Source organism: Pollachius pollachius (assembly GCF_949987615.1).
Source record: "Pollachius pollachius genome assembly, chromosome: 3".
Taxonomy (NCBI): domain Eukaryota; kingdom Metazoa; phylum Chordata; class Actinopteri; order Gadiformes; family Gadidae; genus Pollachius; species Pollachius pollachius.
The window spans coordinates 5,441,040-5,453,885 of record NC_136936.1 but is presented as its reverse complement, the minus strand read 5'-3'; the positions used below and the strand labels follow the sequence as shown (position 1 = coordinate 5,453,885).

The window sequence follows — 12,846 nt, the reverse complement described above, 5'->3', positions numbered from 1 at the left end:
GTTGATGTTTATGTTAACAGTGATCCGTCCTTCGGTCAGGCCTATATTAAAGACCAGGGGTCCATCACAACACCACAACTTATTCACCACATCAAGAGGTGGACTACGTACACGTGAATGAGCACAAATGTGCAAACACTCACAAAAGGAGAAAGACTGAGCTACCGAGAGTTTGAGGCGGAATCGGCCTCGTCTTACTCCGTCAACAGGACGCAAGGACGCAAACTTGACTTAATCACTCCAGGGCTCTAGCAGACTACTGGGATGTACTGGGTTACGCATCATCACGGGCCAGTTACTTCAATATTCCCAACCTGAACGTTTTCTTTCGTCGCTGCGTCACGCTTGTTTCAATTGATTCAATTCAAAAAGTAATATGAGCCCCCCCGGGAATCGACGAACACAGGGAACATTTTCCTCTGAATTAAGTCGGTCTGTGGAGAGCAAGACAAACAAAATCCTATTTGGACCATAACAGAGGGAGTCTCATAGTGCAGGTTTAGAGCAACTGGTAAGAAGAAGGGCTGCATGCTTTAAAAAGCCTCCTAACACGCGCACCGCTGCCAACGCATTAACGACACACAGCAGCCACTCAAAAGCCAGCCCCTCTGGTTCCTCACGAGAGCTCTCTGTCTACAACTACCACACCTACTCCTGCTGGAGGAGGAGGAGCCTCAAGACACTGGCGATGGGAGTGGGGATGAGGTCAGGGATAAAGCTTTGGAGCGGTTACCTTGAAACGTAGTTTGAGAGCTGAGTTGGACAGCAGAGGTTTGAGCGGGGGGCAGGGGGGAGGGAGCCGGGGAATTGGTGGGCGAGGTGGGGGGGAAGGGTGTGGCCTGGGGCTGGGAGGGAAGGTGGTGCTGGGAGGATGTTGTAGTAGAGGAAGATGAGGTGGAGGAGGAAGAGGAGAAGGAGTCTATGGGCCCCTGAATAAAGTCACTGAACTCATCCTCGTCGTCGGGTGCGGCGGGGGGGAGGGAATGGGGGAGGGAATGGGGGAGGGAGTGGGGGAGGGCGGTGGAGTGAGATGCCGATGACTCTGCAGAAATGGAGAAATAAGGATGATGATGACACACACACACACACACACACACTGCAAATACAGGATGGGTTCAGTGGTTCACATAAGAGTGAGGAAGCGGAAATCTTTTGTGTGCACGGCCACAAAATATACAGCTGTAGAGCGGATAATTGGATCCGAGTCAAAGATCTGACTCTCAATAGCGGCATTAAAACCATAGAGGTTCGGGTGTCAATCAGTTGATATTTTCGGCCGTGCACAAGTGACTAAGCTACAAAGTTACAACAAAAAACGAAATGAAGACAACCGTTACATATCTATCAAGATCTATTAAATAATATTAGCACAAGTACAGAAAGAGTAGAAGAAATACCACAAGGACGACGATGAAGTATGAATTAAGAACCATGTAATATAGTGCACACAAAAGGAGGCGGGTTACTTTGGTGGTCCTCGGGCATGGCGGCCTGGCCTGCAGTCTGTTCACATGAGCTGTGAAACCCTTGGCTTAGGTGGTTAGACCTACAGACCCCTACAGCTGCAGCCAGCCAAGAAACTCGCCTACAGGGAGTCAGGTACCTGGCCTACAGGGGGTCAGGTACCTGGCCTACAGGTGGACAGGTACCTGGCCTACAGGTGGACAGGTACCTGGCCTACAGCTGGACAGGTACCTGACCTAAAGGTGGTGAGGTACCTGGCTTACAGGTGGTCAGGTACCTGACCTACAGGGGGTCAGGTACCTGACCTACAGGGGCCAGGTACCTGGCCTACAGGGGGCCAGGTACCTGGCCAACAGAGGGTCAGGTACCTGGCCTACAGGGGGCCAGGTACCTGGCCTACAGCTGGACAGGTACCTGACCTAGAGGGGGTCAGGTACCTGGCCTTCAGGGGGTCAGGTACTTGGCCTACAGGAGGACAGGTACCTGGCCTACAGGTGGTCAGGTCCCTGGCTAGCCTACTGGAGGACAGGTACCTGGCCTACAGGTGGACAGGTACCTGTCCTACAGGTGGTGAGGTACCTGGCTGGCCTATAGGTGGACAGGTACCTAGCCTACAGGTGGACAGGTACCTGGCCTACAGGTGGACAGGTACCTGGCCTAAAGGGGGTCAGGTACCTGGCCTACAGGTGGACAGGTACCTGGCCTACAGGTGGACAGGTACCTGGCCTACAGGGGGACAGGTACCTGGCCTACAGGGGGTCAGGTACCTGGCCTACAGGTGGACAGGTACCTGGCTGGCCTATAGGTGGACAGGTACCTAGCCTACAGGTGGTCAGGTACCTGGCCTACAGGGGGTCAGGTACCTGGCCTACAGGTGGACAGGTACCTGGCCTACAGGTGGACAGGTACCTGGCCTACAGGGGGACAGGTCCCTGGGCTACAGGGGGGTCAGGTACCTGGCTGGCCTACAGGGGGACAGGTACCTGGCCTACAGGGGGTCAGGTACCTGGCCTACAGGGGGTCAGGTACCTGGCCTACAGGGGGACAGGTACCTGGCTGGCCTACAGGGGGACAGGTACCTGGCTGGCCTACAGGGGGTCAGGTACCTGGCCTACAGGGGGTCAGGTACCTGGCCTACAGGGGGTCAGGTACCTGGCTGGCCTACAGGGGGTCAGGTACCTGGCCTACAGGGGGTCAGGTACCTGGCTGGCCTACAGGGGGTCAGGTACCTGGCCTACAGGGGGTCAGGTACCTGGCTGGCCTACAGGGGGTTAGGTACCTGGCTTCTTGGTCTGCGCGGAGGGCGTTGGGTGCATCTTGGCGTCCCTGCTGAAGCCGTCCAGGTTGCCCTTGATGGCCTCCAGGGCGTCGTCCCGGCTCTTCTCCCCGCCCACCTGCGCACAACGGACACCGGAGGTCAAACGTAACCGTGACGACCTCCACCTCCTGCTCCAGTAATGAGACAGGGATGGGAGGTCCTGCACTAGGGATGGGGTGGGAGGGAGGGCATGGGGCTGGGTCTAGTGGGGGTTGGGGGCAGAGTCTGAATGCATGGGGGCGGGGTCTGGTTGTGTAGGGGGCGGGGTCTGGTTGTGTAGGGGCGGAGTAAAGGGCTGGTTTTGGCTGGGCGGAGTCTGGTTGAGTAGGGGGCGTGGTCTTGGCCGGGCTAAGGGGTGTGGCTCTGGCTGGTTGGGGGTGGGGTTCTAGCTGGGTGGGGGTCTCACCTTGGGCTTGACGCTGCTGAGCAGCCGGAGCTTCTGCTTCTGCTCCTCAAACTGACGCCTCTTCCGGTCCTCCTCCAGCATGCGCTGCTGCTGCCCCAGACGCTTCCTACAGGGAGAGAGGGACGCATGACGGGGGGGCACCACACACACACACACACACACACACACACACGCACACACACGCACACACACACACACACACACCCAGAGACACACACACGCACACACATCCAAAGACACGCACACCTCATGACCGTTCTTGATTCTTACTTGTGTATTTTCCTGGCTTATGTAAGTGTATACATTCTTGGCATTGATGGCCCCAGTGGGAATCAAACCCCTAACCCTGGCAGTACTAATGCCATGCGCTGACAGTACTTTCAGCGAGCTGTTGAATTGTTATTTTGAATCATTTCTTCATTAAAATAACAATGTAAAGAGCCTCTCTGGTGTGTCCTCTGAGCCTCATAAGGGAAAGTCAGCCTCTTCCAAAATGTTTTCATTTCTAAAATTGTAGTCATTATCAAATTCCACAAAGCCATTTTATGGGCTGTTTTTCTTGTCAACACAAGCCTTAAAATGGGAAAAATACTTGAATTGCTTCTTTTCCCTTGTTACTATCGTATGAAATAAGTGTTCGAGAAAAACACCACAGTAAATACAAATTTAATTTCCCTTCTCTTCCGTGTTTGTACTCATCTCAGGAAATGATTCGCAAATACCCTTCAGAACCGGAGTAGCAGCAAACACGAACAGAAACACAGCATAGACAAACACACCACTCCTAGACACCACCACCATAGACCAACACACACACACACGCGCACATGCACACGCGCACACGCACACGCACGCAGAGAGGAGATCGAGGCGTGAGGCTTACTGATGCTCTTCGGCCATCTGTTTCTGCATGTCGGCTGTGTATTGGTGCCCTGGGGCTCTCATGCCCATGAACTGAGCCTGGCCCATGAACTGCATGCCTGGGGCCTGCATCCCCATCTGCATGCCTCCCTGGTGGTCAAAACACACACACACACACACACACACACGCACGCACAGGCACACGAACGCACAGGCGCGCACACACACGCACATGCACGCACGCACACACGCACAGATACACACAGGTGCGCACACACACAGGTGCGCACACACACACACACAGGTGCGCAAACACACAGACACAGACACACACACACACACACACGAGATCAGGAAGGAAATCATTTGTGTGCATGCTCCGCGTTCTCCATTAAATACTCACAGGAGCGGGAAAACACGATGCAATTCCAAGAGAAGTCAGTGGTGCAGAAGTCTTATTAACAGTTAGCATGCAGGCGGCGCCGTGCTGTTTATGCCTGGCTGGTGCTCAGTGTGATTGGTAAACATCTCCATTCAGCAAGGCAAACAGGGGGAGATGGATGCTTAAAAGGATCACTGAACACTGTTTCAGTTGTACGCACGCAGTTAGGAACGACAAACATCGTCAGCGCCATGAGAATGTGTGACAGAAGCTATCACGACTGCTCTTATAACGGAGCCTTCCATAAAATACATGTGCATCTCTTTTCATGGGTGTCAAGCATTCACTGGTGATTTATACATTTATGTTCTTTATCTGGGAACGCACAAAGACAACCTCTGTGCTGTGAGCACAATACTCACAATACTCCTCACATGCATGGCTTCACTCATGATTAAAACATTAGTTTGTCTTCTTACAACAACACATCCGGCGTCTCATCAGGTTATCGTCATTCACTTTGAATATAACCTCATAACAACCAACACAGTTCTTAGTGGGGGAAAGCCTTACTGCATACAGGTGTGAGGATTCATACCTGCATGGGCATCGCGCCTGGGGGCATCTGTCCGCCGTAGTTCATCCCCACCATGCCCTGCATGTTGGGCTGCATGACCTGCACCATTGGGAAGCCCTGCTGATGCTGCTGATGATGCTGCTGCTGCTGCTGCTGTTGTTGTTGTTGTTGTTGGTGTTGTTGTTGTTGATGGTGTTGTTGGTGTTGTTGATGCTGTTGGTGTTGTTGCTGCAGCTGCTGCTGATGCTGCTGTTGCTGCTGCTGCTGTTGCTGTTGTTGTTGTTGTTGTTGCTGCTGCATGGGCATCATGCCTGCACACACACATACACACAAAGGCAAACAGACGCACACACACACATATGCACAGACACACACACGCTGTCACTTGTGGTACACGTCACAGAAACGGCAAAAATCCCTATAAGGGCATCCTGAATAATAGTCAGAAGTGCTTGACCGGTATCTGGTGACACACACAGATAACATTAACGGGGACATAGCGCGACAGTGGCAGATCATCAGCAGGCTCAGCGACATAACCTAGGGCTGCTTGATTATGGGAAAAATCATAATCACAAGTATTTTGGCCAATGTTGAAATCACGATTATTCAAACGATTATTTTTGAGTTTGAAAACATGATGTATTTATTCAGCATGTCTCTCCCAAAAAACACTTTGTAACGGAGAACTTTGAAATTTTGACTTAAAAAAATACACAAAATGATCAAAAAGAAAATGTTCCAATCTAAAATAATTTCAGATATGTATCCAGCCGTTCTGCACTTTATATAATACATTTAATAATAATAATAAAAAAGAAAATAATCTAAAACTCGGTTATATTAGTTTTGTGATCGTTAGAAATGCTAAAATCGAAATCGAGATCGAAATTCGATTAATCGCCCAGCCCTAACATAACCCTGACTCCATTCCTAACAGTAAGGGTTTGGGTGGTACTGGTGGTACTGGTAGTGCTGGTGGTGGTGGTGGTGGTAGAGGTGGAGGGGTGGGAGCCTGGCGGATGCTGTATCTGCTCAGCAGAGACTAGGAGTTGGCCTCCAGATCACTCACCACATTGATGCTCAGGCAGCCTGGATAAATAGCCCGGTAAGGACGTGCCGCAAAACATAATTAATCTCCCCAGAAAATAAAGAAATAATCCCAAGTGGCAAGGGGAGGATTTATTGTCGAATTAACAAACCACGGACAGCGAAGCTCTAAACTGAACCAGCAGCCTTATTTGTTTAATGACCACCTTTGTTGAATTTGCTCCACAACGGGGAACAACTTCGCATAAATAGCGCGTGCAAAAATGAAAAAAATTAGGCATGGATTAGCATAAATGCAAGGCTGGCCGGGCGGTTCTGGCAGTGAGCGCCACAGGACAACAGGGGGACCGCTTCGCATTGGTAACGATGCACTTTGTTAGAGCTAGAGTTTATTCAGCGGCAAGCAGTGGTGAGGGGAGAGAGGTGAGGAGTGGAGAGAGAGGGGAGGTGAGGAGGGGGGAGAGAGAGAAGAGGGGAGGAGGGGAGGTGAGGAGGGGGGAGAGAAGAGGTGAGGAGGGGGGAGAGAGACTAGGTGAGGAGGGGGGAGAGAGAAGAGGTGAGGAGGGGGGAGAGAGAAGAGGTGAGGAGGGGGGAGAGACGGGGTGAGGAGGGGGGAGAGAGACTAGGTGAGGAGGGGAGAGAGACGGGGTGAGGAGGGGGGAGAGAAGAGGTGAGGAGGGGGGAGAGAAGAGGGTAGGAGGGGGGAGAGAAGAGGTGAGGAGGGGGGAGAGAAGAGGTGAGGAGGGGCCCCAGGCAGCCATGTTGACCGAGCGGTGACTCACCCTGTGTGGGTCTCATGCCCCCTCCGACCGGATACATGAAGCTGCAAGGAGGAGAGGAGGGAAAAGCACAGATAACGAGATTCAAACACACGCTTAAAAGTCAACATGGCCCTCACAAACAGGCTGTAGGAGCCCTAGAAGGGAGGGAGCTAGGGAGCTAGGGAACTAGGGAGCTAGGGAGCGACACTTGTGGTGGTGAACAGTGAAAACAGTGTTGAGTCATGATCACGACTAAATCATGGGCATGTGACGGATGCGTGATCCATGTATGCAAAACACCTGAATAATAAGTGTCCTAGGAGGCATCCGAAAAATACACTTTCAAAAGTGAGATAAATTGAAAAGTAAGTTACTATTTCAGTCACATTAAACAAATGAGGAACAGGCTTGTTGATATAGGATGATTAAATACAGATATATGCATTTGGTACATTCTAGTTGCCATGATGCTTTGTTTGCATTGTCTTGATTGTTTCTATTTCGAAATCTATGTTGGCACACACATATAATTTGTGCCTTAAAAAAAAAACGTTCATTTCTGCCACATCGCCCATAATAATCGTTCCCTTTTTTTTTAATAGAGCAGCGAGACACCATCTGAATATAAAACTAGCCTTAACTTCTGCCTTTACTCTACAGAGGGCATGAACAGCCCATAATATCACACTGACCACGGGCACTAAACCTGCCCCAAGAAATAAAGCGAACATTGATCCCTGTATACCTGATGCTTGGGAAGACATGTATCGATCAGAGGAACAAGGGCATTCAAGAGCAACAACTACAGAGTGTGCTTCTCCTGTGCCGCGGCCGTTTAAGAGGTGCTTCAAGGCGGCTGCACCCATCCCGGCAATTTAAATGTGCTTTTGTAATGGCCTCATTGGTATGTGCAACGCCCATGCTAGGTGCAACCTTAAGACTCCAACCAATTTAAATGCTAAGTGAGCAAGAGATCACAATAGCAGCTGCATTAACATCAGCTGCAGAACAGGTGTTTAACTGCTATAGAGTTGATTCAAATCGTTTTTAAACGGCTACCTCAGGCCTGGCCGACTAAAAGGGGATCCGTGCAAAGAGACGGCACTTTGGCTGACGCGCAGGGAACTGCACGGCGCTAGAGTAATGTTTATTAAGACGTAAGGCTACAGCCTAAACCATTGAGTTAACAGATCCTGGAAGAGCGAAAGAGAGCGTCTCAAACCAGACGAGACAGGCCTTGAAGCAGACAGAGCAGCCGGCGTCAGCGGAGGCCGGGTCTGTGCTGCCAGGCTCCAACACAGGCGGGATTGGCAGCAACTCAACAAAACGTGGGAGATAAAAGAGGATGACACCCGACATGGGAGGGTAAGCCGTTCACAGCTGCTCCGAGGGAGAGACCTGCGGCTCACCAGGCTTTCATGGGGAGAACTGATGATATCCTGGGTGGGTGGGTGCCACAACACGCACACTCACCGTAGAATAAGCGAAATATCGGGTCACGGATTAGCAGATTAAAGAGATCAGCAGCAGTGATTGCAGATGTGGAGGCTGGGTGTGGCCTTGCTTTGTTAGACACGGAATAGAGGAAGATGATGTGGGCTTAATGCCGTGAGATCGGTACTTTGAAAGGGGTGGTATTATGCTGCCAGTCATGAGGGGTGCAGGAAAGATCAGTCTACCAACGTACCCAGTAAACTGTAGCAAATGTTGCTCATCAATCCATCATCCATTTGTGATGTCACTAAAACACAGAAAACGGCAGATTTTCGCACGGCTTGTCATGGCTAATCACACTGACACCTGGTGGCATAACTCCTTTAAAATGTGAATCTTGCAATGATGCGTTCAGTAAGGTTAAGACCGGGATGTGTGGGGAGGCGGCCTGCCAGGCCATTAGGCATAGTAGCAGATGGGCGATTAGTGTTTGTCTAGTCATAACCATCCTCAAATAACCTAATTGTTTGTATGGAAACTATCTCACACTCATTTATAATTCATAGGGGTTTTTTCCACACCTCACAGAACATAACTTCACTACACAATATAATATCAACGCATTGCATAATTAATGAAAATAAGCCTTAGGATAGATATCACTCCTGTGAAAAGGGGAACTCGAAGGCTTGGGTGGAAACGTTAGCCACAATAAATAAAGAAGTGAAGAGGAGTATGACTGTGTGGCAGGTTGATTTATGCACCGCTACGTCTTATTTGCCTTGTCACCCTGTCAGCAACTTTAAGATAAAGAATAAATAGTCACATTAACTGATAAGGTTTTTTTCCACCCACTGAAATGCTGCTTAAACATTTGGCATGCACCCAAACATCACAAGATGGCCTCATCGTACATTTGCTGCCCGGTGAGCAGTAGAAGGGTACAGCTACATCATTCTTCCACTACTTAGACATGAGTAGGAGATAGGCTAAAGAAATAAGGACTGACTATCTCTGTATCCCTCCTAGGCTGCTACATCGTGCTTCCACTACTTAGACATGAGTAGCAGTTAGGCCAAAAAGGGGCAAAAGATGTAAATAAAAATAAAAGTCATGATAAAAAATGTATTTGGGTCATCAAGGGATTAAAGAGTTTAAGAAGAGATCGTCTGACTTTGGAGCTGAATAGCCTAGCCGATGTCAACTCCATGTAAAGGGATAGGGAGGTTAGAGAATTATTTCATCAACTCAGGGTGGTTATCTGTTTAGAGACCCGGTAGTACTGCTCCATCTACTGGCATCCCACCGCTCTACCATTCAAAAATAACATTTACATCAATTCAATTTTATATTGGTCAGTGTCCTTCACTAGTTCATTTAATTTTCCTTGTGTCTTTCCTACTTTCAACATGCTGTTCCACATTTGGGAGGGAAAAAAACCTTGGGGTTTGTTAGGCAGGTCAATGTTCTGATGTTTTCCAGTAGATATCTTACTTAAGCGATAGACCGATAAAATGGGCCCGCCACCTAAACTAGTTTCATCTTGATGACTAAACCCAACCGCAACCTGCCTAGATGGGAAAATAAACACATACTTGAGTTGTATGGAGGATTTATAATCAACGAATCACCATGAAGGCGGATGTGCTATGCCTAATAATTCAAAGACCCTAGACTAGGATATCTCCATCTTTGGGTGTAGTATTTCAGGTAGTGTCAGTATCACAAGGCTAGTTGAGAACTTGGTACCGAGGCAGCACAGATATATTATTTAAACCACTGGGCAACGCCAGAGCTTGTCTTATGAATGAATCATGAAGATGCCCTGTCCTGCTCTCTTTAGATAATGCTGCATTTCACCACGTTTAATCAATCCACACGACCTACATAGACATTTACCAGTCCATCGTCATTATGGTCAATTAAAAGTAAACCCACGACCGTGTCTGCTTAACAGAGCATTGCTTTGTGTGTTTCTCATGTTAAAAAAACACACAGTCATGTTAAAATAACCCAGAGATACAAAAAATAACTCAACTCTACAAACTCCTGGAGACCCCTCTGAAGCACATCAGCTCAGAGCTGATTCCTACGTCATCAGCACCCCTGAAACAGGCTGGATGGACGTAGAGTGCACACAGCAGGGGGTTGTCAGAGCAACCAGAGCAACAAAACTAGGCCTTACAGGTCAGGAGGATTCAACGCCATTCTCCCCCACTATGTTGCAGGACCACTGATCTTCTGATCTCCATGTAGCTTACCAGTACTCATAACACACACACACACACACACACACACACACACACACACACACACACAAGCTGGAGTCGGCGACAATGGCAGGAGGGGGACTGTCATTCGGGTCCGAGTTGACAGCTAGGCTACTTGTTGAAGCACACGTTGATCTAGAGACGCAAACATTGAAACATACAAACACAGCAGAGGGGGGAAGGTCGTAGCTAACCTGGCCTACATACACGGCTCTGCCTCTTCCAGACCAAACCAGACGGACCAGCTAGCAAGCAGCATATCTAGACACCTGTCTGCCTCTTCTCTGGTCCTCGACAACAAAGCAGCTCTGCTGATCGAGGCTTAGTCCGACCTTGACGCTAAATACATGAGCCGCTTGATTACAGGGCGTCGTATCGACAAACTATCCCACATTTAGACACGTATGGTTATAAAAAAAGAGCATAATACCTGCCGCCTCCCCCAGATCCTGGCCGTAGCGCCATCTTGATAACAGTAGTTTCCTAATCTGAGGGATGTCGTCAGCAGTGACGATAGCGGGCACTTCCGGGTTGCTGTAATGCGTGTGAAGCACCGCAAGGTGTCCTCGTTGTCACAACTATACTACTAGTATGGTATGCTACTATAACGAAAACTTCAGTCAAGTGTCATTTATTGTGACGAGGCTTACAATAAATAACAGTTTTCCTTTCATAATTCATAATATATTATGAATATTCCTTTTTATTCCCTAATCTAGATTAAGCGAGTATGAATATATATGTGTTTAAATGCAGTTGAAAATCTTTTTTGAGTATATCAACTCTAATTTGCGGTTAAAACTAAGTGGCCTCACTATTTTTATTTTCACATTGGCTATAAATGTGCTGCACATTACTCAGATAGAAATGCTAATACAATAAAGAATCGATATGAGTAAACAAGAATAAACAAAGGATTATGATTATGCTGCATTCATAATAATAATTACCAATGTCATTAGGTGGTTTTCCAGCGGCTGCAGGTTATCTGGATGTGCATATGTTTATGCATTAAGTTTGAACCTTGATCTGTTTCAAAGTACAAAAGTAGGCCAACTGCCAGTAACACCTGAAGTACATTAAATAAACCTTTATGTTTCTCTTCTGATTGATTGACACTATAATGTGGTTTCTGACAAGGCACACACCTTTTATGATATCAAACCACAAACATACCTCTTAAAACACCGCCGTTATACAGTGTTCAACAATAAATAGATTGTTCTTTCACATTCACACACAACCTATAATAAAAAACGATTCAAAGTAAAACAACGAATCACATAAACTCTATTGATTAGTATTGTACGACACTTGACCCCTGAAGGTTGGTCTTACATGTTTACGGGCTGTGGGAGGTCACTCAGGACCCAGCGCAGCCTGATGCACGCCGTGATCGGGCCGGCGTCCTCATTGTTCCCCTGGTGACAAGGCCGAGTAACAAGATGGGCCCTTCGGCCATTGTCCTCCTGGGAGATTTACAGCTTGATTAGGGAATGCAAAGCAGAGGACGACAAGGCCCTCCGCCGTCCATCACCCACCCAACCCTTTTTAGATTTGAGCAGGACGATTCAAGCAATGTTTTCTTCCTTTCACACCCCCACATCTAAGATAGGGGCGGCATTAGCTCAGGAGGTAGAACGGGTTGGCTGTTAACCGAAAGGTTGCTAGTTCGATACCCGGCTCCTCCTAGCTGAGTGTCGAGGTGACCCTGAGCAAAACACCTCACCCAAACTGCTCCAGACGAGCTGGCTGTACCCTTGCATGATTGACCCCGCCGTCGGTGTGTGGATGTGAATGTCTGGGTGAACGTCAGGCAATATTGTAAAGTGCTATATAAATGCAGTCCATTTTACAGCAAGTGCACTTATACAATAAAAATAAAGTTATTCATACTCTCTGATTCCACCGAGGCCTATCATTGGCTAATCTCGGAAAAAAGCTTTCAACGCTGACCAACGGCCAAACCCGTAGCTTGGATGAGTCATCACGGTCAACCTCATGTCCGACAGACGGCGCTCCAATATGATCCAGACAACTAATCGTCCTCGGCCGCCGTTGCCATAAACAACCAGGTTTGTTGTGTGTGAGTGAGTCAGCCTGGAGGACTTTATGATGGCCTCCTCCCGCTACCGTTCATCACCTCTCACGACACCGCCGGCACGGCGGTAAGCTCTCGTCAGTCTCTCCGCTGTGGCGTCGCTCCCCCCCCCCCCCCCCCCCCCCCCGAAGGGAGCCTTTTCAGGGCCTTTGAGAGCCAGCTCCACCGTGCGGGGTCTCCCACCCCCTGCTGGGGGGCCCGAGTTTAGCTGGAGGCCAGCCA

The 12,846-nt window shown here is 49.0% G+C and overlaps 1 protein-coding gene across 10 annotated transcripts in view; it reads right to left on the bottom strand.

Annotated features, from left to right (window-relative positions):
• synrg (synergin, gamma) overlaps positions 1-10,997 on the bottom strand; it is a 35,646-nt gene extending 24,649 nt beyond the window's left edge. For 7 of the 10 annotated variants that reach the window (XM_079732062.1, XM_079732063.1, XM_079732064.1 and 4 more), the window contains exons 1-7: positions 10,954-10,993; positions 6,841-6,881; positions 5,030-5,319; positions 4,072-4,199; positions 3,189-3,294; positions 2,744-2,858; positions 734-1,042 (exon numbers count right to left, since the gene is read on the bottom strand). In XM_079732062.1, coding sequence (XP_079588188.1) covers positions 734-1,042; positions 2,744-2,858; positions 3,189-3,294; positions 4,072-4,199; positions 5,030-5,319; positions 6,841-6,881; positions 10,954-10,988 — 1,024 coding nt within the window. In that variant the 5' untranslated portion in view covers positions 10,989-10,993. Of the gene's footprint in view, positions 1-733; positions 1,043-2,743; positions 2,859-3,188; positions 3,295-4,071; positions 4,200-5,029; positions 5,320-6,840; positions 6,882-10,953 lie in introns of all 10 variants that reach the window. The other 3 variants (XM_079732061.1, XM_079732067.1, XM_079732066.1) reach the window with 2 other exon arrangements.
• Between the last annotated feature and the right edge of the window lie 1,849 nt (positions 10,998-12,846).